This window comes from Myotis daubentonii, chromosome 13 (assembly GCF_963259705.1).
Source record: "Myotis daubentonii chromosome 13, mMyoDau2.1, whole genome shotgun sequence".
Classification (NCBI taxonomy): domain Eukaryota; kingdom Metazoa; phylum Chordata; class Mammalia; order Chiroptera; family Vespertilionidae; genus Myotis; species Myotis daubentonii.
In genome coordinates this window covers 56,818,899-56,845,581 of record NC_081852.1, presented here as the reverse complement: position 1 = coordinate 56,845,581, position 26,683 = coordinate 56,818,899, and the positions used below count along the sequence as shown (strand labels likewise).

The following is a 26,683-nucleotide window of genomic DNA, read 5'->3' as shown; positions in this document are numbered from 1 at the left end:
GTTTAGAAGGCTGCGGGGAGGGTATAGAAGGCTTTCTGGGTCGCGTTCCCTCTCCAAAACCCTCGCAGGCTGCCCGCATCCTGCCCATTTACATCCAGGCTGCCTGCGCGGCTTCAGCGGCTTCAGTGCCCCGGCCCGGGCGTCCTGCAGGGTCCTAGGCCTTGCAGTGCGCGGCCCCGCTCCGAGCTTCTGCTGCAGGAACCCGCCGAGGTGCACGGGGCGTTCGGGTGCTACTCTAGCCTGTGTGTGTGTCTGACCTAAGCAGGTCACTTACACGGTCTGTGCCGCCCTTGGATCGTCTGGAAAACACATCCTACTCACCTACTCTGCCCGGTTCGCTGGTCACTCAGGAGAACACGAGTGAGAAAACATATGAAACCACATAGTTATTTCCAGTAGGTGCACGTACATCTGTAAAGACATTTGATTCTATAAATACTACACTAGGGGCCCAGGCAGCTACCTCCTCCTGAACTTTTCTCCCCGTTTTCCCCGAATCTCTAATGGGATGAATGTCTCCCTTTCCAGGGTGCTGTAAGTCATCACAGACCTACCTCCTCCTCCTGGCTGGATGGCCATCCCTGCATGTAGGAGCCGAGCCTGAGTCATACTCACATCCACCCAGGAGCCCGGGGCCCCGCAGGGAGGGAGCATGGGCTCTGCTGAATGGTGTTGAGGGAACCTTTGTACAGAATAAGCCCCTGCCATTGCTGCTGCTGTTTCCGGTCCGCCTTTGTGCCTTTCCTCACATCCCCCTGGATGGAGGGCACCCCCTTTTCTAGTAGCCCATCCTTTAAGGCCCAAGTTGAGTCCCACTTCAGAGAAGCCTTTTCTCACACTCGAGCTCTCCTCACTCTGCCCTTCCTTTCTTCTGAATCCTTCCCCTGGGCCACAACGTTCAGCCCTCAGGGATTTCTCGACTCATTTGACATTTTAATGGAGCATCTGGAAGTACCCTGAGCTGGGACCACCATGTCTCAGAGTCTCCTCTCTGTAACACATTTGCCTCTAAGGTCCATGAGGACAGGCACCTGGTGTCTTGTTCACCTTTGCATCCCCAGCAACAGCACATTACCTTATAGAATAGACACTCAGTAAATATCTGCCGAGTGAATGGAGGGGTTTTACACATAATAAGTACTTCATAAATACCTAACTCACAATCAGATGTTTTGGGGTTGGGTGAGTACTGAGGATACCAGGCTGGCCGGAGCAAGAGGTTTATTTTTAAGAATAATGAGAAATAAGGATGGAAGAGTAGTCTGAGGTGAGACTGTGAAGAAGCTGCAGTACCATTCTGTAAGAGTGGGCAGCCATCCCACATTTCTGACTGTAGGATAGCAAGATGGAAGTGGTGTTTTAGGAAGTTACCCGGCAGCAGTGGGTAACTTTGATAGGTGTTTTGTTATACAACAAGCAGGAGACCCAGGCAGAAAAATGATATAGATGTAAGGCCCTAAACAATAATAGTAGCAATGAGAAGAGAAGGGTGAGAGAGATGATCCGAAGCAAGGCTGAAAATCCCTTTGAGGTTGGGGGACCAAAGGTGACTGTTGAGGATAGCCTGTAGAATTGTGTGACAGTTGACAGAAATGGGGGGAAAGAGTGATCTGGTTTTGTTGGAACAGGATTCATTTGGTTTTAGACATGTAGGACTCTGGTATCCCAGAGGAAAGGGAAAACTGAAGACACAAGATACCCACAACAAATTTAAAGTTGAATAAGAACAGATGAATCTTCTGGAAGGAAAAGGGGAAAACATCCTCTTGAACTCAGGATCTAAATGTTGGGGAAGGAATATATTTAGGATATAGGAAGAGGATAAGGAGCTATTGTAGGAGACCCAAAAAAAGGACTTATGGAAGAAAAAACACACACCTCCAAATCATAGAATCTAGGACAGAGAGTTGTGGAACTATGTCAGCTGTGTGTGTGTGTGTGTGTGTGTGTGTGTGTGTGTCTATGTGTGTACTGAGCACACAGGATAAAGTCTGAAAGGATATCATGAGCACGTTAATTGTGTCTTCCTTGGGTTATGGGAATATAGGGAACTTTTATTTCTTTTTATCTATTGGTAGTTTCTGATTTTCCTAAAATGAATGTATTACTTGTATAATTTTGAAGAATTACATTAAAACTATTTGAGGAAAGGATGCTAAGTCAAATATTACGAGGCGAATTGAAGACAGAAAAGATTATTAGGGACTTCAGTTCTTTCCTTGTAGATCATTCTATCCCCTCAAATAAAAATAAAACTACTTGTAGGCTAAATGATGAATAAATAAACCTGTCATTCCTATTTACGGTTGATTCAGTCAATCAACAAACATTAATTGAATGAATGCCTACCATGTGCCAGGCACTGTTTTAGCTATTGGGCAGGTGGAGGGCGGGGGGACTATGAATAAAATAGATAGCATTTCTACTTGTCATGGCACTTAAGTTCTAATTGTGCTCCAGTAACACATTTTAGTGACCAATTGGGACAATAAACTGAAATAAGAGACGTGAAAGCATTTTGAAAAGTTGGTAGGCTAGGGGTTTAAGTGCCTGTTAGTATTGACAGGTTCAGAGAAAACAAAATGATTATTCACGAATATACCAATTTTCTTATTTTCCATAGATATAGAAGTTCTGGGGTTTTAACTATAAAATACATTCATACATATGCATATTTTATACAGACTTAACACATTCCTTATTCAGTACCTTCATATTGAGACTAAATGTCCAAGGGCACTTACAGAGCATCGGAGCTTGAAAGGGGGTGGAGTGCTGCCAACCCTAAAGGCATGAACTGGAGAGTTGAGCAGGGGAAGGAAAGGAAGAGAAAGGACAGATTCAGGATATATAGAAAATTCTGGCACATATCCAGTGACAGTGGGTAGGACTATACTCTCCTCTTTTAGAAAGAGAAGAGATATTAGGAAGAGGACATGACCATGGCTGTTAACTTCCCATTGGAAGGGATGTATGGTGTGGGACAAAGACCATTTGGGAATTAGAAAACCTAGATTATAGGAATCCCAGTTGTCCCAATATCTTCTAAGACCTATTCAGTGAAATTAGGGGACTGTATTAGATCAGTGTTTCCTAACCTTTTGGATGAAGACTCCTTTTGAACAACAGAAAATTGAGGACTCTCCTCCCCATGTAATAGTGGTTGTGTATAGTGATTATGAATTCAGTAGTATGTCTAGAGGCATTTGTATCTCATTCATGGAAACGTGCATCTGACAAAGAGATGGTATTTGTGAGCAAGCCATTCTCCAGTGTTGGGAATGTGTCTGGTGTACTTTGGAGGTTGTGGGGCCCTTGCCCACAGCCCACGGACTTCTTGGGGATCTTGATTGAGAACTACTGAATTGGGTCTCTCCATCTTAGATCTCTTCTACTTTGTGGCTCTGGTTTAAGATAAAATATCAGGACATATTAGGGTCTTCCTATCTGCTAATGGAAGACCCTTCTTAGAGGAAATTAACCATTCTCTTTCTGCATTTCAAATAGGATTTCTGAGCTATGTCAGACATTTCCTAAATGAATGAGGATAAAGAAAAATGTATTTGTTCATTTTTCCTTAATCCTTTCTGACATCTTTATATAAATTGGAACTTGTTTGCCATGACTTTAATGTTCAGAAGTGATTATTTAGATGTTATTTTGGGGTTGCTATCAAGTGCTTGTTAATTCTTCTTTCCTGCATTTGCCATCTGCGTTGAGTATCATTTTTCATAGGGAACTAATGAACATGATTGCAGGTGTCTAATCACAAAATCATAGAAACTAGAGACAGAATAGATGGATATGTTGTCTTTTCCTCTTGTGGCGAACGGGAGTAATAATGTTGCCCTTACCCAGTTGTCATGAATGAGAAATATGATTGCCAAGCTAATTTGCAATATAAATAGCTGCAAATTAAATGCTAAGTAATAAAAGCAGGAATTATTTGACTAATAAAAAATGTTTTTCTGTAATTTGATTTTTTCACTCCTAATGCCTCCTGGCAGTAGACATTACCATTATAGTAATAATAACAACAACAACCACAGAAGCAACTACCATTGATATAGAGCAATGTTACATGCCTGGGGCTTTTCTCATATCATCCCATCGCATCTGTAGAACAACCACAAAAGGCAAGTGGCCGGCCCAAGGTTACACAGTTAATAAAGAGTAGAGTTGGAATTTGAACTCAGGTCTGACCACTCCAGTGTCCATGCATTTTCCGTGCTGCTCCACTGCTTCTCAGATCTGGAACTCTAAGTAAAAGTCTACCGTCTTGTGTCAGCTATTGCTGGACTCGCTCCCATTCTCTGCCAGTTGAGTTGCTTCCATTGAGGGCTTGGAGCAAGGAGCCTGGATAAGTGGTAATATTAATGTGATCACTGGTTCTCACTCTGGGCTGCACATTAGAATCATCTGGGGAATCTACTAGATTCTTCTAGAATCTAAGCACCATTTGAATGTAAGCATCGCAAAGAGAAGGATTCTCTATTTTATTCACTGGTAGGGTGAGTACTGAAGATTACTGATGCCTGGGCCCTACCCCAGACCTATTAAGTCAGAATCTCTAGGGGTGGGGCCCAAGCATAAGTATTTTTTATTTTATTTTATTTTTTAAGCTTTTTTTTATAATATGTTTTATTGATTATTTTACAGAGATGAAGGGAGAGGGATAGAGAGTTAGAAACATCGATGAGAGAGAAGCATCAATCAGCTGCCTCCTGCACACTCCCTACTGGGGATGTGCCTGCAACCAAGGTACATGCCCTTGACCGGAATCAAACCTGGGACCCTTGAGTCCGCAGGCCGACACTCTATCCACTGAGCCAAACCGGTTAGGGCAAGTATTTTTTTATATGTGATATCAATGGGCAGCCAAGGTTGAAACCACTGCTCTACAAGCTTTCTTCGTGGATCCTGTCAAAAAGAGAATAGCTAATGCTTCACCCAGGAGTGGTTTGATAACAGAAGCAGCCAAGATGGCCCAGAAGCATAGGGTCTTGAAATCAGACCCCATGGGTCCAAGTTCGAATTCTTTCAGCTCCCTGCTGTGTGACCTTGTGCAAGTTTCTAAAACTCTCTGAGCCCATTTCCCCATTGCTAATATTTTCAATTTCATAGGATTCCTATGAGATTAAATTTAAAAATCCATGTGAACTTTTCCCCACTGTGCCCAGCATATAGTACATGGTATCATTATTACCACAGAAATTGAGGAAAAGGAAAATGTAGCATTTTTAGCAGTTTTGCAATATTTGAAATCTTTTATTTAGCTTTGTACAGAAATTTGGATGGAATTGAATGAAATGATAAGAGGAACTTCCCCCTCCCTTCAAAACAATATTAGTGACCTAGTAATCTTTCACTTTTATTTTAACCTTTACCATTTGTGCAAATTATAAAGTGGATGGTTATTTCTCTCTTGCTTCCCAAGTAAAGCAGTAAGCTGGAGCCTTAGTCCTAAAGTGAGTGCTCAAAGCTGGCATTCTTGTCAAAGGCTGTTTTAGATTTAGCCTTCCGGTCATTTGTTCAAAGGGCTTTGACACTGAAGACCAAAAGATACTGTTGGAGATGCTACTGCTGGCAGTTTAATTGGTATTTTCCAAGGTATAGACACACAGTTTCTCTATAGGCAGAATGAAACTGGAAATACGGCAATTATCCAGTGAGTTCAAACAGTAAAGAAAAAAGGAAGAAATCAGGCAAAAGAAATCCTTTAAGCAAGCTATTTTACCTTTTTATTTTTATTTTTTGCCACTTTAAAATAGATTTTTTTTTTTTAATTTTTAGAAGTAGATACAATTTAAGAGTATTTTTATGACAAAATTAGGGGACTAGTAAAGCAAATACGTATACAATATCCTACAAAAGGCAGGTTTTCTAATTTTTACTTCTTTGCTTTGTGTGTGTGTTCACTTCTTTTCTTAATGTAAAAGTAGTAAAAATTAAAAACAATCATCACATTTACTGTGAATGAAGAAAATGTTAACCCTATTTCCATATAGGGGGCAGCAAAGAAGAAAGAGGGGAAGAATCCTAGTTAAGTTTGCCGGTTAGATGTTTATCAAGTTATGGCTAAAAATGTTTTCTGTTACTGCAGCAAATCTTGATTTGGTTGCCTCCTGGCCCCTGAGAGTTGTGTGCCCACCTATTTTGTTGTTGCACTTAAATGAGAGCTAATAAATTGTTTGACTTTTATAATTAAACTTAAGACCCTGATTGAAGGGGATTTTAGCTTCCCTGAAAATGTACTTTAAGTTAATCTGCTTAAGAGGAATTATCTGTTTCTTATTAGCAAAATGAAAAGACTGTCACTGGCTGGCCATGACTCTTATAGTATTGTTAGCCTTCAAAATGGCAAAAAATTAAGTTGTCACATTTAGGTCTTGACTCTTTGCATTTGTTATTGGCAAAGGGTAGGCTTATCTTTTATTATTGTTATTCTCTTTTTCTTCCTTGATTTGCCTTTTTTTGTTGTTGTTGTTGCCCTGTTTAAGAAGTTGGAGAATTTCATTTTTTGAATATTTTTAAAAAATGCTAGTCACAGACACAGATGAGAATTATTTCCTGAAGAATTGTGATTTTGGGGGGAGTCAATTTCCAGGAATTTTTAACAAAATAATTTTAGACCAATTTCTCAATATTTATTTGGTTTTACTGCATCTCTTTTATATGTGACAATCATTTAAAATGACCACTGGAGCCCTATTTACTCTCAAAATTATTTAAGGTGACACTTGTGGATGGATCTCTATTGCCAGTCTAATGTTTAATTAAATTTCTGTACAATTAAAAAAATACACAGAATTGTATTGTATGTTAACAAGGGATAATGGATCCTGTTTTTAATTAAATAATGCAATTATTATTTTTTTGTGATTGTGCATTCAACACCTTAGATGGATATGTAGAAATAAAAGTAGTACTGATCAGAATCAGTTCCCCAGAAAAAATAATGTTTCCACTAATACTTGAGAGACTTAGTAAGGATGAAAGACTAAAATGTTATTTCTAAAGTAGAAATAATTTTTAATATGTTTTCAGTGATGCCTGTCTTCGGCTTAGGCTATAGGCAGCAAATTATTTTCAGTGCCTCAGTGTGGGCATAGGAAGGAAAAGGAAAGTGCAGGAGAATCTAACAGTCATACTCAGACAGAAATAAAGAGTTGATGTAATCCAAGACCAGACTAGCTTTGTGGGTTTGTTTCTTTGGTGTATTTGAAAGTTATTCTTATTGTGTTCATGGTGTTGGGTGGTGGTAGTAATTTGCTTTATATCAAATTTTCTTTCTAAAAAAAATAAAAAAAAACCCACATTGGTACTTTCATAAATTAGAACTTCTTAAGAATTTTCTATCACAAACTTTTGTTTATAGACGATCCAATCACCAGTAATCAAATGGTAGCACTATATCTTAAACAGCTTATTGGGGTACTTAAAAAAGTTTTCTGTACCTAGTTAAATCTTAAGCTTGATTATCTCAATTTTAACAAAAGTGGGGGGAAAAAAGAGCTGATGTACAGGGGTGGGCAACAGTAGGATTACAGTTGTGAGTATGCAAAACAGTTTATTCTGGTGTTATCATTTATTAATTATTTTATTATTTTCCAGACAAACAACTGTAGACCTATTGTTGCCCACCCCTGTATATTAGGATGACTTTGTGTGATGGCACTTTCACTTGAAATAAATAACTGAGGCCAGAGTGAGGTTTGGCTGAGAAGTGTCTGGGTGCTTGCCCTGATCTCCGTCCGATTCTGTTTGTGTGCCTGGAGATAGGGCCAAAGGAGGCGACGTGAGAACCCAGGGCCCACTCTCTCCCCCTGCCCTTGTCGGAACTTGGAAACTCCCCGTAGGAGCTCCTCTTGTTCAACAGCCGCTGTTAGACTGCTGTAAAAGTCTGAATTGATTTATGAGCAACCGAGTGACTTGAACTATCCCTGAGCTACTCCAGGTAACCATCTCCCCCAAAGTTCATGGTCAAATATTTGCACTCTCTTCTTATCATCTTTATGGGGATTTGAAAAACAGAGAAGATTGTGAGCCAGATTCATGAAGCAGGGCATTTCACAGAGGAGAGACGTCTCAGTTAACCTTAGATAGCTGTGTTTTCTAAAGAATTGGTCTACCTCTCATATTTTAAATGTGGAGTTTCTGTTTGAGGGATCTAGTACCAAATTTCCTTTTGATGTAAAATTATTCCATGCCAACACCCATTGGAATTTTTATGAACTTGTGTGTCTGCCCTAAACTTTGGTGTCGAGTCATAGATGCTTTCTTTTCTTTACAGCCAGGCTGACAGCACATAAGGAAAACATACAGCTCCTGTGCTGATGTTGAGAATACAAAACCCAGGACTGTCTATTGTAGGGTAAGGACCAACGACGGTGTTTTGTAGAGTAAGAACACAAACATATCTTTTTTTAAAAGCATGGTATTTGAAATAAATAAAATGTATGTTTATCAGTTTATAGGCTTTAAAGGGATATTGTCCTATATACCACTTATTACTTTACTGAAAACACAGCCATTTTGAATGCTTAACTGAGACCATTGCAAGAAATATATTATCTGTTTGGTTAATAATTATTTTCAGTGTATTTCTCATAAACCCATTGTTAGAAAATTAGTTGTCTTTTTGAGATAATTATAAATCTGCAAAAGCAGGCAATACAAGCAAAATGAAGAATTCAAAATTATAAGATCTCTTTGAATATATTTTTGCAATAGACTTTATCTTCAAGTATTATTTGTTATATGAGGACAAAGGCATCACCATGTGAGGTTTTGTGCTTTTTAAAACTAAAAGTAACCATTTTTACTTTTCCCTGTGTATGTTTTCTGGGTTTGACTCTAACTCACCAGGGGCATTCCTTGAACTTTTCACACTCTTTTTTCAAGCTTTAATGCTAAGAAAAAGGCACGATCCTCCTTGGCACAAAACTAGACCCTGGCTGGTGGATCAGATAGAGAATTACACACACACACACACACACACACACACACACACACACGCCTGTACCCCTGGGGTTAAGGCTCGGTCGGCTGACACATCAGTATCAGCCCACACCATTGCTGTGTTTATGAGAGATTCACCTTACTCTCCAAATTCAGGCTTTAGGACTATACACCTGATGCCATCCCATCTCATCTATTTTTGACAACATGTGTAGGTGAAGTTTTAGGTTTTTTATGGTAGGCACCCAAAACCAGTCCTTTGGATCAGTCATACGAGTGATATTACTAAAGTGCACCTCTTTTAGATGCACTTTAAAATAAGTTGTAACTCTGGAAGGACCTGGTTGGAAGAAAAGGGGTGTAATCTTGTATCAAACTGGAGAAACACAGTATGGGAACCCTCAAGCTGTTTTGTGCTTTCTGACTTTTGAAAGAAAGGAAACTTTGCAGCGTGTAATTCTAAGAAGATTGCAAGGAACAAAAAAAGTAGACCAGGCTCTTCATGGGGGAGGGGAGTGGGGTCTGACTTAGTCACACCAACTGCAGCTGAAACATTCATTTATTATGACCCCATGCATTCTATTAAGGCATAAAATAGCCTTTTTTTCTTCCCATAGCCAGCGGTTCTATATTAATTCAGGAGCTATAAAGCCAAGTTCAAAGTCACATCATTTTCTAGCTGGAAAGTAAGGACACCTTGTATATGAAATACAGGCTTTTCAACAGGTACTGTTACCCCGCAGCCCGATGTGAACTTTTTATTTAAGTATGAGGAATCTCACCCTTTCTGTGGGTTAACTTTTGGTGGCCGAGATACGTGTTGGTAACAAGTGTAAACGCCAAGAAAATGAGGGCTCAGGTTGAAAGGTCTGTGGCTCTCCCTCCATAAGTAAATCCACAGATCTGGTTATGAGGAGTGCTAGTTCTTCCCCTTCAGACAGTCGCTTTGGAACCCAGGGTGTAATTCTCACCACTGTGCGCACATTTCATCAGCGAGATGTGCATGGACAGAGGAATGATGTAGCATTTTAAAACACATTCTGTTATTTTTAAATGCACGCCCAACATCGTGACAAATTCTATTTAGTATGAAGTTGGAACAAACTTAATTCAAGGTGAATTTCTACCTCGTGAAGTCAGGTGGTTTCAAACATGCCACAAAGATCCATGAGGAATGGGACTGTGACGCTCCATTTGGTTGTCTCTGAACTTGGTTGGGAGTTCCATGCAGACCTCTGGCATCGCGTGCAAACAAACCAAAGAAGAGGATGCAAAAGTGAAACCAGTCTTGTGGCTGCGGTCAGGGCGACATTCCTTCCACTGACGAGGTGCTTGTGTTTTCCTCTGTGAATGTGCTTTCCCCTCCAGAAGTGTTAACACCATCCATTCACGCTCTCACTCTGGGAGTTCACGCGGAGGACAAGCGGCCGGAGCCCCAGCGGCAGGTGGCCACCCGCCCTGTGCGTTTCTGCTTCCTGGAGGTTCTTTACAGGGCGTTGCGATTCTGGCCTTGGTAGTCAGGCTGTCCTGTCTTGGCTGCAGGGGCTTAACTCAACCCACTTTTACTTTGTCTTGGCTGCCTATCTAACAGGCAAAGCTGCTAGAAATAACTGGGCATATTTACCACTCATCCATTGGTCATTTCAGAATCATTTCTATAGACAAGGAAATCATACCGCCAGGCAGAACTTTTGGGGTCATTTACTTCCACACCATCATTTTACAGACAAAGATAAAAGACCTTTCCATACAAGCTATGCAAGCACAGACTTCACCTCCCCTACCCATAAAAACAAAACAAAACTGTTGTGTGTGAAAGACTGCCAACATAATTCTTCATACTCAGGAATCAATTTAGTTAATGGGTTTAAATTTAAGGAATTTAAAAATTATATTCACTATGTGGGTAGGTAAAGAAAAAATACTTTTTATTATATACAGTACATTTTGGTGTAATATATGTAATCGCCTTCGTGGAATAGCTATATATTCTGACAATATTACAAGATTTAAAAATATAAAATCCAAAATTTGTAAATTCCAAGGGAAAAAACAACAACAACCCTGCTGCATCTACTAACAAGTTATGAAACTTGCACCATGGCCTTTCAGAAGGCTTATATGAAAAACATTGTTCAGCTGTCTTCAGATTTACCATTTTAAACGGCCTTTTGTAGCTGAATGCTCTACACTCTCTCTTGTTTGTCAGGTAGATTGCCTGTCAGATGTTTTCGTCCTTTTTTTAAAATACAGTATTAAGCATGCCTGCTGCTTACTTCATCAGCTACAAGAAATATTCATGGCTCATTCTGTTGGGAGGTGACTCACCTGAAGCTTTGTTCCCAAATTAGTAACATTAGGAACCTGGCAGCCTCTCACTTAGCAAGTGGTGCTTCCCACCAATTAAATGGAAAAAGTCTACTTGTTCCCACACAAACTTAGGCTTTCACCTGTCAGAGAAAGATGAAACCATCGCCAGCAGCTGTTTATTTTGCTGGCAGGTTGATGCCGACAACAAAGTGATTTTCCCCAGGTGAATTACACCCTCGCATTGGCATGGCAATGACTAATAAAGTATTCATGGAAACTACTTAAGCGTGTCATCCCCTTCCTACAGTGTGTCGCTGCTGCCGCCAAGTGACAGGTCTGAAGAATCAGCAAATCTCACCCAATTAGAGCATCATTCCTCTCCTAAACCAAGGCCCCTGCTACCCCCTGGACAAAGACACTGTCTTCCTGTGTGATGAAATGAAGATGCTTTCCTAAATCACACTTGACCCATGTGGCCATCCCTCCGAATTCAGGGCTTCCCAGAAAAGAATGGCCTGGGTGATTCAGAAAATAACGTCACCCGAGCCGGTTTGGCTCAGTGGATAGAGCATCGGCCTGCAGACCGAGGGTCAAGGACATGTACCTCGGTTGCAGGCTTCTGCCCGGCTCAGGCCCTGGTCGGGCATGTGAGGAGGCAACCAATCGATGTGTTTCTCTCACATCGATGTTTCTGTCTTTCCCTCTCTCTTCCACTCTCTCTAAAAATCCATGGAAAAATATCCTCGGGTGAGGATTAAAAAAACAAAGAAAGAGAAACAGTGTCTTCCCCTGAACCGTCTAATTTTAGGGTTGAGGAAGTTTCAAGTTCAGTTTGGTTAATTTTCCACAAAATCAGACTATACGACAGGAAGGGAAATTCTCTGTCTTAAGAATCCACCAGTCCCACCCTAAACGTGCAACTCTGAACACGCCAGTCCTTGAGGACATATGCGAGGACTGCCCTCTCGAGCAACCTCGTTCTTGAACTGGGCTGAGAGCTTTTCAATTGCTGTGACATTTTCAGCCAGGGAAGTAGTCGTGGTCGCAGGGCAATGTTTTACAGGCAATTACTTTAGATGATCAATGGAGCAATTCCCCTTCCAGAAAGGAACCAAAGCGATCAAGTTAAATCATTAAAGAGAGAAAGAGGGAGCCAGAGAAAGGGTTCGTCTCATTAGCAGGTGCCTGTGCTGCGGGCTCCGCGGAGGGGAGGTTCCCAATGTCCCTGGCCCTTTAAGACAATAGCTGCGCCCCCTCCACCACACCACCCCCTCCCCCGTAGCTGTTGACAGGTCTAAACCTCCCTGGCAGCCCATTGTGGCCGCAGTAGGAGGCACCTGCAGAAAATGTGCCAAAACCAGGCAGGGAGCAAGAGCTTTTCAATAAGCGCCGCAGCTGGAGAGGAGAGGCAACACTAAACAAGCAGGCGCGGCCAGGCATGTGATGGGAAAAGGGGTCAAAGCCAGGCACCTCCTATCGGCTTTCTGAGCCCCGTTCGCTTCAATTTGCTGACATCTTCTAGCTGGCTTTTCTCTATTTGCTTAATATGCTGAGGTATTTAGCTTAAAAGCACTAAATGCTTCATCGCAATGAGCTGCTCTCTCTCTCTCTCTTCCCCATTTACTGTTATTAAGGACATTTTCCCGTATTTTCTCTCCCTTTCTGCCCCAAACGAAGATTGTTTTCTTTTCCTTCCCTCTGATGACTAGGTTACAAGCATCCTCTGCCACAAACTGCCCTCTTGATCTTACTCATCTTTAATTCAGAGACAAGTAAAACTCTCCAAATCCAGTATGTGAGCCCTTCCCAACGCACAGTTCCTGCCTGCCCCCGAGCCCGGGTCTGCGGGCCGCACTGCTTTCCCACGCAGTAAACGCTTATTGCGCATCTACCGGGCGCCCACCACGGTTCTCGGGGCTTCCAGACACCCTGCAGAGAGGCTGACTCATGTAATCGTGGGTTTGGGAACTTGTTTTGCACCCCTGCACGTTCCTTGTCGTATTCTCAGTCCTTCGAGAATAAGCAGGAGTCGGGCCTGTACAGAGGGCCTGGATGTGCTGTGGTGTGGTGGCTTTGTCAAGTGAGCCTTGGGAAGCAAGGGCACAGATTCTCAATTTGGGCAGCTCTTAATGGTCCACACTCCTTTACCTTTGCTCGCTTTCCGGTGATCATGATACTCCCATTTTTTTCTCACTTTAAGGAGTAAGGCATTATCTTTTTAAAAAAATATATTTTTATTGATTTCGGAGAGGGAGAGATAGAAAAATCAGTGACGAGAGAGAATCATTGATTGATGATGCTCCCTACTGGGGATCGAGCCTGGAACCTGGGCATGTGCCCTTGACCAGAATCGAACCCGGGACCTTTAGTGGGCAGGCTGATGCTCTATCCACTGAGCCACACCGGCCAGGGCAGTAAGGTGTTACCTTACGAAAACATCAGAGACTCAGGACCAACCACCTGTCCCGGGCCACACAGCGAGTAGGCAGGTGGTACGTGCAAAGGCCTGCCAGGAACTGGCCCCTTGGCCGCCCACCTACACCTTTCTCCCTTCTACCCCCAGCATGGGCACAGGATTTGAGAGCAGCTTGGAAACAGACAGACAAAGTGACATTTTCACAATGACACTCTCCCCCCCCCCATCCTACAGATGGAGAGTGTTGGCGTGTATGGATTCTGTGGGTGTACATCGAAGAACAAAATGAAGTGTGACTCAAGGTGGGAGGTAACCGCTACAGGTAGGAAATGAACTAATTTCTGTAAGTACCTAACCGTCTGAAATGGTTATCCCTAGACCGTCACTCCTTTACAGAGGGACCCCTTTAAAACGGGTGCACGGGGACTTGAGCACACATGAGACGGCTAAACGTCTGCAAAACAGCTTGTTCAGAATGCCAACAAGTAGGTGGAGGTGTGAGCACCAGGGTGTTTCAGAGGCACTGGGGTCAGGAAATGAAGTCCTTTCCCATCGGCCCAAAGCCTGGAATGGCTGCTGTCTGGGACTGCTGGAGGGGACCTGGCCTGCTGAGCACACCCTGGTCCCCTGCTCGGCTCTGTTTGGGCCCAGGCTGAAGCGCTCCTCTGCGCTTGTTTGTGCTTTTGACATGTCTCTCCTCTCCGAGGACTGGTCCTCTTCTTCCTTCTCCCCCAGCGCCTCCCTCCAATTCTGGAGAAAACAAGTGGACTATTCATGGAAAAAGAGAAAGAGTGAGCAGGGAGGGGGGAGATGCCACCGACAAACTCCATTGAAAGCCACTGGCTGTTCATTTACATTCACACTTTTAAAAAATGTTAACTAATGATGTTAAATGGTTTGCCAAAGGTCCTGGCAGGTCAGTTGTAGAAGTGTCATTTCTGCCTAATTAGGGCTCTTGTGGCTGCCCGGGGCCTCCCAGTGCAACTGGTGACAAGCCGAGAGCTGACAGCTTCAATTGGTGCCAATAGGAAGGTTGGACCGGTCATGTTTTCTAACTCAGCCAGGTGTTTGCTGAATGGGGGAGGGGACTGGGGAGATCTGAGCGCCTCTATGATCCTTTTTCTTTCACGGCTCCCTCCCAAGTCCTTCCCCTTTGCCTGTCTTGCCTTGTGTCAAGGTCAAGAATGGGCTTTGCTAAATCAGCAATTTGGGTTGTCTCTGGGAGGTCATTAGCAATCCCAGCCCAGACATTTCGAGTGGTCTCAGACCTAGATACTAGACTTTTTTTCTCCCTAAAAATCAGAGAGTAGGAAAAGAAATATTCAGGTGAAAAAACAATAGTAGAAACAAAACAAAACAATAAAGACCCAGAATACTCTGCATAGCCACCGAAGTGTTAAACTTCTGGAGATATTCATAATGATAAAATTGTTGGAAGAGAAAACAGCTAATACATCCTGATCAAGGCCTTAAACATTTTAAAGAAGAAAAGATAATAATGAAAACAAACCCTATAACATTCAATTGGCATTGGAGTACTTGTCACACAGTAGGTGCTCAATAAATAATTTATTGTTGATTTGATTTTTCAGGAGAAAAATTACTGTCTGAGAAACAAAGAGTGATTGATAGAAATCCTGCCACTTTGCTTGAAGTGTTTCTACAATGCTCTTAGAATTTCTCAGCTGACAATAAAACACATGCTAAGTTGAGTACCACCTGATGGGTTGATATGATTAGCTTATTTCCCCCCCCCCCTACTTTTCTTGGGTTTTGTTTTATAACAACTTACAGGCAAAATACCACTGGTGCTCAGCAGCCCCAGGCTGCAGCAACTACAACGCAAAGGGGCACTCCCATGGCAGTGATGGGACATTCGTGTCCAGAATTCAGATCTGGCCTACGTACCGGCAGATCCTGCAGGGCTGAGGGCACTCGGTTTTTGTGCCTGAATCCGACACACCAGCACGTGTGCACTCGCGCGCACACACACATACGTGCACTGAGGGTGTTAGTGGGACTGTTAGACAAGAAGGACAAGGATTAATACATGGGCATTTGGGGAAATGTTACGTTAAAAGGGAAAAATGATCTAAAAAAAAGCAATGTTTGTTTTGTGAGGAATCTGAGGCTCTGGAAAGGAGGAGGGAGATTAAAGTGATGGTGTCTGAAACTACGTTTTTAGCTTTATTTTCCTCACCCAGTGAGCCTTTCCCCACCTGCTGCCTCTGTTTTCTCTAATATGGGACAGTGAAAATTGGGCCAGAGAAATAGACTGTGCATGTCTGCTGATTTGATCAAAGGAGTGTGGTGGAGGTTCAGTTTAGGGACAGTGTGTATAAGCACACCTGGGACACTTCCTGGCACATTTCAGGTGCCCGGGAGCAGCAAGCCCTTCCTGCTCCTGAGTCCCCCGTGGTCGGAGACCACATGGGTTCTGTGGTGTCCAGTTAGTTTCTCAACACCCAGGACATTTATGTACAAAGAGAATGAACGGAAGGCTAATAGGCTGACCTCATGAATGATAAGTGAACAGATGAAGCTACATGTATTCAAACAATTTAGTTGCCTGTCTCAGACTTTTCCCTCCAGGGACCTCCTTTGTCATGAAATTCCATCAACAGATACTCTCTGCAATCTCGTCCCTCCTTTCACACCACAGCACCTGCTCTTTTTCTTCTTCTTCAGCGACTTTTTAAATTTTATGTTGCTGTTATCCTGGGACACATTTCACTTCCAGTCCCAGTACTAACCCCTAAGTTGGCTCTGCCTCCCGCAGCCGCCTCCCTCTCCCAGTCCGGACCCAAGCTGCCACTGCTGTCTGTGTCCCCTGAGGGGGAATGACTGTGTCCCGCTCTTAGGGGTGCTAAGAAGTGGCCACCTACGACTCACCTTGTGGGTAGGAAGATGAGCATTTAAAACCCACTCTGGAAGATGCCACTGGTAAAGCCTTTTGCAGCAACTAAACCAGCCTAGAAAAATAAGCCAATTCACCATTAACACTCAAACAAACAAAGACTTTTGAACAGAGGAAAGAACTGTGAATTACAACGAGTCCCGTGTTTTGTGGCATTAGATATACTCCGGTGGTTTTTGTGATCACTGATCATCATAATGGTGACTCTGGGAAGGGAAAACTATGTTCAGTTGGACATTACCTAAATTTTTCTGAAAGACAAACCTGATTTTGTCTTCCTGTTGTTCAAGGCTTTTGGGTGGTTCTTTGGGATCTGGCTCTGGCTTCTCTTTACCTTAAACCCTTACTCTAGTTGTGCTGACCTACTGGCAGCTCTCTTGCCAAGATGTTTCATACCTCAGGGCCTTTGAACAAACTCTTTTTTACCTTTAGAATGCTCTTTCTCCCCACGATTCTCCTGACAAGCACTTATTCATTATGCCACCTCCTCCCCAGAGTTCTCCTGACACCCTCAGGTTAGACTGACCTTCCTCTCTTTTGTGTCCCCTACAGAACCCCACATTCTTCTCCATTACAATAATAATTGCAATAATAAACGTCCCCTCCTATTGAGTGCCTTCTGTGTGCCGGTAGCTGTGAGTGCTTTTGGTTGTTCTATCACTTAATCCTTGCCACCCTGTGAAGAAGGCATCGCTGTAGATATCGCTTTACCATGAGGACTCTGAGGCTCAAGTTGCATATTGAAGGTCAAACAGCTGGAGGGTTGAGGAGGGCAAGCTGAGCGCAGCTCAGTATCCACCTCACTGGGTTTTAGGAGAATCCAGGAAATGTGAGCTATGATTAAACGTTAGGAGAGGTACAGAGATTCATGTCATCCCACACTAATTAAAGTAATATTTGTCCACATAGTGAAATGTGACGTAGCCAATGCCCACAAGGATATACTGTGTTAACTGTCACACTTGGTGGAGAGATGATGAATGGCTTCATTTACTTACTTTTCTTACCTGCCTTTTAGGATTTGTCCAGAGTACATGAACTATTGATGAGATTCTAAAACAGAAGGGAAGGAAATCCCATCTACCATCTCTGCAGTGCTTTAACCTGCACCACGGCGCCCCAGTGCTTGAGCAGTTCCAGTGAAGGGACATTCGGGAGCTCATTGCATCTGTCGGCACTTCTGATTCTCAGAGTCCTTGCTTAGCCTGTCAGCTTGTAGTTTACAACAGTTACAGTGCATTCATCTATTCATGCAGCTGATACTTACTAAGTGCATCCCAGATGCCAGGCACATGATAAGCTCTGGGGAGACAGTGGTGAGTGGAAGCCAACCGAGTCCCTTTGTACTTTGAGGGTGAATGATTGCTGTTGGCTCTTGGGAATGCTAAGAAGTGCCACCTGCAAATGATCTCGAATGACCCCCATTTTGGAGGCAGAGGCTTTTTTGGGGGGAAGAGGAAATGAGCCTAAACTATTCCCACTATTCAATCCTCCCCTTCTCTGCATTCTGCCGGCAGCCTGACAGACCTGGAGTGGTGAAGCACAGTGAAATCTTAAACAGAATCCTTCCATGTAGCTATGAGGGCTCTGCACCTCGCTGGGTTCCTCTGCCACAGCCAGGGAGGGAGTGAATGGAAGACCAGCCTGTCCCTGAACTTGCAGCGTCAGGAGTGGTTCTGCTGAGATTACTGCAACCCCAGACGCTGTGTCCGGGTTAGCCCTCAGCACCTTCTTTCCTATTGTCTCTGTAACGCCATTGTTTTAAGCAAGCCAGCCGACTTTGTAGCTAGGGTGCACTCACTACAGACAAAGCCTCTGTGAGAAAAAGATGAGATCTCAGAAGCTTCTAGAGAGCTGGGAAAATCACAAGCCACCAGCAGTGCAAGTTCCAATTCCAGATTCCTAGGCCCCAAAAAATAAAATGGTAATTCAATGTGAAACAAACAAACCTGGATGGGGAAGAGGGAATGGCCTCCTGTAACAGAGTGTTCCTGCCTGACTCTGGAACGCAGTTCAGCCTTATCAGTTCAGATGATTCTGGCAAACTTTCATTTTCAACCTCCAGCAGCACAGTTGGTGTACACAAGGGAGGAGACATGGTAAACACGGACGTCCTGACTTGAATTGCTGAAGCAGTATTTCAGTTCTGCTTTCTTTAGATCCTCCCCCCTCCCCCTGCCCCCGTTGGCCAGTTTGGGAATTGTTTTAAACCAGTTGTCCAAAGATTGTGTTTCCCATCAGAAAAATACTAGTAAGCTGATGCCTGGCCGGTATGGCTCAGTGGTAAAACATCAGCCTATCAACCAGGAGGTCAATGGTTCGATTCCTGGCCAGGGTACATGCCTGGGTTGTGGGCTCCATTCCCAGTGTGGGGAATGCGGGAGGCAGCCGCTCTCTGAAATATATATATACACTAGGGGCCCGGTGCACGAAATTCGTGCACTGGGTGTGTGTGGGGGGGAGTGTCCCTCAGCCCAGCCTGCCCCCTCTCACATACTGGGAGCCCTCAGGCGTTGACCCCCATCACCCTCCAATCGCAGGATCGGCCCCTTGCCCAGGCCTGACGCCTCTGACAGAGGCGTCAGGCCTGGGCAGGGGACCCTCATTTCCCCCCATCACTGGTTCTGCCCCCAGCCCAGGCCTGATGCCTCTGGCCCAGGCATCAGGCCTGGGCAGGGGACCCCCAGACCCCTCCGATTGCTGGCTCTGCCCCTTGCCCAGGCCTGACGCCTCCGCCAGAGGAGTTAACCCTCATCACCCTCCGATCACCAATCATCAGATCGGCCCCTTGACCAGGCCTGAGGCCTCCGGCAGAGGTGTCAGGTCTGAGCAGGGGACCCCCAGCTCCCCGCGGTTGCAGGCTCCGCCCCTGCCCAGGCCTAACGCCTCTGGCCTAGGCGTCCGGCCCGGGCAGCGGGGACCCGCAGCTGCAGCGGCCCCGCGATCGTGGGCTTCGCTTTAGGCCCAGGCAAGGGACCCCTAGCTCCTGGGACTGCCAGCTTCGACCGTGCCCAGCTCCCATCGCTGGCTCCACCCCTACTTCCTGCTATCACTGGCCAGGGCGGAAAAGGCACCTGATTCTCTGATCATGGCTGGGGGGCAGGGCAAAGGCGGCCCCAGGGCCGCCTTTGCCCTGCCCCCCAGCTCTTAGCTCCCCCCTGGGTTTCCGATCACTGTCAGTGGCAGGGGGCTTCTTCCTGCTTTCCCTTTCGCCTCCCTGCATTGTGCCTACATATGCAAATTAACCGCCATCTTGTTGGCAGTTAACTGCCAATCTTAGTTGGCAGTTAATTTGCATATAGCCCTGATTAGCCAATGAAAAGGGTATCGCTGTATGCCAATTACCATTTTTCTCTTTTATTAGTGTAGATATTAAAAGTTCAGTTGCAATAAAATAGCTGAGCAAATGGATAGTTGGAAACAATTTGTAACCTTTGGCATCAAAAGGAGTCTTTGAGTCCATGTACCCAAAACTCGAGGATTTGAGAACCTTAAACTTGGCATTTCTCATTAGAAAGGCGTACATCGCTCTGAAGAGAGGGAAACCCCCATTTGCTGGAGCCCATGGCCACACAGGCCATTCGCGCGAGGCTTCCGAGCGGTGAGCAAGATGCACCTTTTATGCTCGCTCCTTCAGTGCAATGGTGTGGGTGCCGTGAAGTTGGGGGGTTAGTGCTATTGAAAACTCTGAGAAAAGGTTGAGAGAGCGTGGAGCATCATGTGGCCTGGCACGTGGCCAACATCCTCCGCTCTGTGTGCGGGGCTGCCTGAGCCCGGGCCAGGCGTCCCTGCCTCCGGAGGTGCCGGCTGAACAGGGAGAACGATGGTTTGGGGGACTTATATAGCCAGTCACTCCTGTCAGGGGCCAGATGATACAGATGTTTCAGAAAGAATAGATGGTTGGAGCTGGGAGGGGCTTCAGGGAGCATCCAGGCAGGGTGAACCAATGGTGTTAGGCATGCGGGCCACGCAGTCAAGTTTTGGACATGCCGCTCACCAATCAGAGGAAAACAAAACCAAAGAAGAAATGCCCGCGTTTCTGACACAGGACACTCATGCCTGCAGATGCGCCCTCGTCGCGCTCAGAGTGCACATTTTCCTCCGGGCGGTCTTTGCTTCCCACTTCTCTCCTCCGCACCAGCCCAGCTGTGTCCCTGCCCAGGGCCCTCTGCAGTGAGGCGAAGGTCCCTGCCACGATGGCTCCAGGTGGCTGCCCCTTGTCTCTCTGGAGGCCTCCCTTTTCCAGCTGTCCCCCAGTTCTGTTTATGCCCAAGAGGAAGCATCAGGCAGGGCGAGGACCTTTATGCCTCTCCTCACTAATCCCCTTTCTGCAGGAGGGGGGCCTCCAGAGCAGAGGCAGGAGCAGGGCCAGGCCTGGAGAGGCGCGAGAGAGCCTGTGCCTTCCCAGACTCCAGCCAGCAAATCTGTGACCCCTGACTCCTCCCAAACCCAGGACTGACACGTTTCTTCTGAGGCAGCCCCCTGTATTGCTGACGTGTGTGCTGAAAACATCACGATCGTGACCGTGGCCATCATTGATTCAAGGCTAACATCGGTGGAGCAGACCTGCACTCTCTCCCCAACAGAGAGACACTGTCTTATTGCCTTGGAACCCACAGGACTGGGGTCTGGGAAACTGCTTTAGGAAGGTCTGTCCTCCAGGCAACCATAGAGGGCACAGCCAGCAGAATAGGAAGGCCTAAGGAATAGCAGGACGCGCCTCTTGCCCACCCATCCCGGCTGATTCGGGGGCCTCCTGGGGAACTGTGTTGGGGGAGGTCCCAGGACAAAGCCCAGCCTCAGTCCGAAAGAGTGTCATGACTGACGGGTGACGTCTGCTGTGGCAGTGACCAAGGAGGCCTTGGCAGCCTGGGGACCACGGACCTGCCCCCTGGCCTCCAGCTCAGGAAAGAGCTGGAAGTGGGGGTGAGGGCTGCACTGGGATCCTCGCTGCTCCAGGTTTCCAGCACCACAGTCGTCAATTCAGTTCACCACCACGGAGCCTCGCTTCCCTCGGGGCAAAGTGGCAAAATTGCACCCACCACCCCTGCCTGTGTCACAGGGAAACGCTGATGACCCAGTGGCCTACTAGGCGTCATGAGGCCATGGAAGAGCCACAGCTTCAGCGAACCATAACCCTCCGGGTCTTGGCAGCTTTCATACGGCGCTCAGCTTGATTTACTCGAGGATGTTTGATAAACAGGCACTGTCTCCAAAGGTGTGGCAGGGCTTTAGGTGGGACCAAGGCCAGGCCAGCAGGGCTGACACAGCCCTATCCTGCACGGGCGAGGGGAGGGAGCCCGCACTGGGACCCAGGAGTGGAGAGTCCCTTGTGTGTGTGTGGGGAGGGGAGGGGGGGCTGCCTGGAGAAGAGCGGTGACCATAAGGCGGAGGGGCACAGCCAGTCACAGGACCCCAGGAGGGGAGCCAGAGATTTCACCTCTCACCCCTCTCTCCTCCCTCCACTTCTTGCACTGAGCCAGCCGGAAGCCCGAGTTGCCCATTGACTCTGGGGCTGGTCAGTCTCGGCCTTAGCTGGGGCTGTATAGCAAAGTGCCATAGACCGAGTGGCTTTCCGACAAGAGAAACCTGTTCCCACAGTCCAGCTGGAAGGCAGAGATTAGCTTGATGGAGCTCTGGTGAGAACCCTCTTCCGGTTGCAAACTGCCTGCTTCTCAGTGTCCTCACGTGGCAGAAAGAGAGCTCTGATCTCTTCATCCCCTCGTGACGCCACCCATCCCCTCATGACTCCTCCCAAGGCCCCACCTTCAGGGACCATGACATTGGGGACTAGGGTCTCAACATGTGTATTTCTGGGGACACAAACTCTCAGTCCCTCACAGTCTCCCTGGGCAGGGAGCAGAGCAGGGAGGTGGCCGCTGCATTTTGCCAGTTGCATTTGTTTTCTGTGGCTGCTGTAACCAATGACCATGTCCTGGTGACTTAATGCAGCAGAAACTTACTGTCCCCCAGTTCTGGTGGCCAGACATTCAAAATCAAGGTGTGGGCGGGGCCACGGTGCCCCTGGGGCTCCAGGATGAATCCTTCCTGGGCTCTCCGGCTTCCTGTGGCTCCCGGCAGGCCTTGGCTTGTGTCTGCATCACTCCCATCTCTACTTCCACCCTTACATCACTTTCTCTGTGTGTCTCCCAGACACTTGTTGTGGAATTTAGGATCCACCTGGATAATCCAGGATGCTCTCCTCATCTCAAATCCTTAACTTCATTACATCTGCAAAGACTCCTCTTCTAGATATGATAACACTCATAGATTCCAGGGATTTGGTGTGAGTATATTTTGGGGGAAGAGGGGTGAGTCACCATTCAACTCACGACACCAGCCTTTTGTTCCTGAGGTGTTCTGCTGGGTCAGAACATCTTTCCTGAAGGCTGCCCTTGGCTCTGTGAGCTAGCACCCCTTTGCATATCTGCTCTAACGAGATGATCCTTAAGTTGGGGGTGGTTGGTGGGGGTGCGCATTTTGCTCTGTTTGACAAAATGATGAACATGTGGCCTTTGGCAAACCATGTATCTCCTGTGAGCCCCCGTTTTACATCGCCACAATGAAGCGGTGAGATTAGGTGAGCCCATCCTGAATCCCATCATGCTGTCTCAAATGCCAAGGCCAGGTGGCGATCTCTCTGGTAGCCATTTGCCCACCACTTCTGGCCCATAACATGTTTGCTGGCAACTGGGGGTCAAGCTCAGAGTCACAGACATCTTCCAGCTCTCTAGGCCGCCCTGGGCTGTCATCCGCTGCCTTGGGTCAAGCCCCAAGTGGGGGCCCCAGGATAATGGTCTGCGTCTCTCACGCAGGACTCGAGGCCCGCAGCCGGGGCGCCCTCCCTGGTGGGCTGACGTGGCGTTTAAGCTCAGGTGTCTTGGGCGAGCTCAGATTCCCCGCCAAGCGATTCGTGAATATTTTCCTGTGGCAGAGCGTAACAGTGACACCGTGATACCTTTTCTAATTGTGCTTTAATTGGAAAGAAAGATTGGATTATAGAAGCCTGCGCCGTAGTGGAAGGGCTTGTTAAAACATGCATTAAATCGGAAAGACTGCAATGTTTCGCTGTGTAATTATGTAAACAGTCACATACGCGGAGCCGTTTGCAGCCAGCAGGAATGCTCTTAACAGGCGCAGGAAGCGAACGCATCCTTGATCAGTGACAGGGGAATGCATGTTTCAAGGACAAACGCAGGTTGGCATCCCTCCGACATCAAACCGGCCAGCGTTTCATTCTCTCCCCTGTGTCCATTGTCCTTGAAGTCCCTTGTGATTTTCAACAATGGTTCTGTGTCCTCAGGTGTGCGTGACTTCCCCATCCTGGTTCAAGAAAATAAAACGAGCCGCATCTCTGCGATGTTTCGGTATCTCAGCAGCAAAACCGATCCAGGCATTAAAGAACTCAACTACAGCTTTAAAATAGGAGTAGAGCTACCGTAAATCCCCTGTGCTTTAATGAGAGTGTCCATGAGATTGACTGAGGATGAAGGAGTCATTTCCCTCTAAACGCGCGCTCCCAGCCTTCCCGAAGGACCTGCCATGCTCACCAGTCTTTTTTTTGAACTTCAAAATAAATGAAACATTGATCAGAGCTGCCGCTGCAACATAACTTTTTCTCGTCCATCCCTCGTCAGCCCTGGCCTCTCCAGGGAAGCAGGCCCCTCAATCACCATTTCCTCCAGGCCCCTAGAAAATAGAAGCGCAAATGGGCTGGGAATTATGTGCTTCTAGTGGCTTTGAGGGGAAGCATTTACTGAGGGAGAAAATTGTTTTAATCTTATAACAACCAAGGAGGAGAGTTTGTAAAACACGGAACACCTACACATGTGCTTGATTTTGTTGCGTAGGAACACACGGGAACATTTCTGCCCACAAACACGCCTGATGCCTCAGCTGAGGGGTCTCGCTGTGGCCTGGGCAGGGGCGGGTGGGCCTGGGGATGCAGGGAGGGGGCGAGGGAGGGTCAATGGAGAGTGGGTGGGGGTGACGGTTTTGAGGCCAGGGTGAAGCCAGCTGAGAATCCCACAGGGAGGGGACCAGTGATCGGTGATGGAGGCAGGCGCTCGGGCTCAGCCACCACCTTCTCCTGGCGTGGTCACGCGGCCTCCCCTGGATTCCCGAGTCACCTTTTCCCCTCTTCCAATGCCTTTTGCCTTGCCCCATTTTCTTTCATGTCTATTGTTCTAATTCTAAAAGCAACACGTTTTCACTGTAATGTATTTTTCTTTTTAAAAAATACGTTTTCATTGGGTTCACAGAGAAAGGAATTCAGAGAGGAAGGGAGGGAGAGAGAGAGAGAGCAACATCAATGATGAGAGGGAATCACTGATTGGCTGCCTCTTGCACGCCCCCCACTGGGGATCAAGCCCAAAACCCAGGCATGTGCCCTGACAGGGAATCAAACTGTGACCTCCTGGTTCATAAGTTGACACTCAACCACTGAGCCCCGCCGGCCGGGCTGTTCTTGCGGTTATTGTGTCCTTCTGGGTGACTCTTCTGAATGACTATGATGGTGGGAATGTTTGGATTCACATTCAGTCCAAGGCAGGCCGTCTGGTCCCCACTGTGAGGCAACCAGATGCGGAGCATTTGAGTTTCTAGCACCCAGGACGCCTCCCGACCCCGGCGGCCATCGGGGTTCTGCTCCTCGTTAAAACAAAAGCCCCAAAGTGGGGTTCAGTTTGTGCCGTGATCATTCAGGCCTGAGCACCTAGGAGTACGCATGAAAATGAGGGGCAATTAATCTCTGAGAATTAAAAACACGCCGTCTCGTTTTATTTGAAAAAGGATGGAAATTAATGTGCCGCCTATATATTTATACCGAGTCCATCCACTTAGAATCAAGCCATTATGCGTAGGTTTGCTCGTGATGAAAGGAGCCCGGCATTAGACCGGAAATAGGATGGGTTGGAATCAATTTGGTGTCAACCACATCAAACCTTTTCTAAAATTGTAGGCTTTGTAGAACTTTAAAACATGCTTGTTTATTTGTGGGAATTTAACTGTGATCCATCTTTCTCTGCAACAGACAAAAGGACAAAGAGGCAGAGCAAATAAATTACAGGTGGCATCAGAGCCCCCCTCTCCCCCCCGCCCCCGCTCACACTCCCGCCCCTTTCCCTCCCCCACCCCCACCCCCGCTGCCGCTCTGGTGCATTGGGGGTGAAATGAGAATTTTTCACGGCTACATATTTTGATGGCACCCCTGCGCTGCGCATTCAGACGGGATCTTCGCGAGGGCTTCGGTTTGAATGGAGAGAGCCATGCTGCGGATGCGAGGCCTGTGTGGGTGACGGACATCACGCAGCCCAAGGTGGCCTGGAGGTGGGCAAAGTGCTGTGTGCCGTGGAGATCACCCATCTCCCCAGCTAAGAAATCAGCCCTGCAGGTGGATGCAATGCTCCCTGGGGTGGATCAAGACGGGCCAAGGCTCAGAGACACACTGTGGCCTGGGGCTGAGGGTCAGAGTGAACCCATTCAAGTCCATGGCCAGGAGTGGCAGATGCTGGCAAACACGGACAGTGAAGCACCCTAGACACACTGGCGGGGGGCTGGAGGGTGGGGTGGGGAGGCAGGCTGGCAGAAGACAGGGCTTGGGTAAGAGGTGAAGACCCTTGGCCAGGCGTGGGAAGGGGCATGAGGCTCAGTGAGCGGGCATCCCTCCTGCTAGCCTGTTCCCTGCCCCTGCCCAAGGCCCAGGCCGGAGAGAGTGGCTAGAGCCAGCTGTCCACCCTGGTCCTCTGGGAGGCATTCCCTAGCGTGCAGTCCTGAGAGGGAGCTGACGGCTTTGCCCTCCTTAGCACCTCCGCTGTGTGGCGTGTGTGTCCTGTCACACTTACATCGTGCAAACCACAGGTGATTCAGTCATGGCACACAGCTGGCATGGCATGTGTCTGACGGCTGGCCCGCGGGTCCTTCCACCACCCCGGGTCAGACTGGGTGTCCCTTGGGATCAAGGCCTGTGACCACAACCACGGGGCCCAGATGAAGAAGCAGCCTCAGCGAGGTGCTGTCAGCCCTGTGCAGCCGCCGAGAAGGTGACGGGATTTACAGACACGGCCCGTGTGTGTTTGTCT

General features: G+C 46.8%; 1 protein-coding gene across 5 annotated transcripts in view; it reads left to right on the top strand.

Moving 5' to 3' along the window:
• HSPA12A (heat shock protein family A (Hsp70) member 12A) overlaps nucleotides 1–26,683 on the top strand; it is a 110,774-nt gene that overhangs the window by 764 nt on the left and 83,327 nt on the right. For 2 of the 5 annotated variants that reach the window (XM_059661531.1, XM_059661532.1), the window contains exons 2-3: nucleotides 8,294–8,374; nucleotides 13,922–14,009. In XM_059661531.1, coding sequence (XP_059517514.1) covers nucleotides 13,922–14,009 — 88 coding nt within the window. In that variant the 5' untranslated portion in view covers nucleotides 8,294–8,374. Of the gene's footprint in view, nucleotides 1–7,809; nucleotides 7,958–8,293; nucleotides 8,375–13,921; nucleotides 14,010–26,683 lie in introns of those variants that run through there. The other 3 variants (XM_059661535.1, XM_059661530.1, XM_059661533.1) reach the window with 2 other exon arrangements.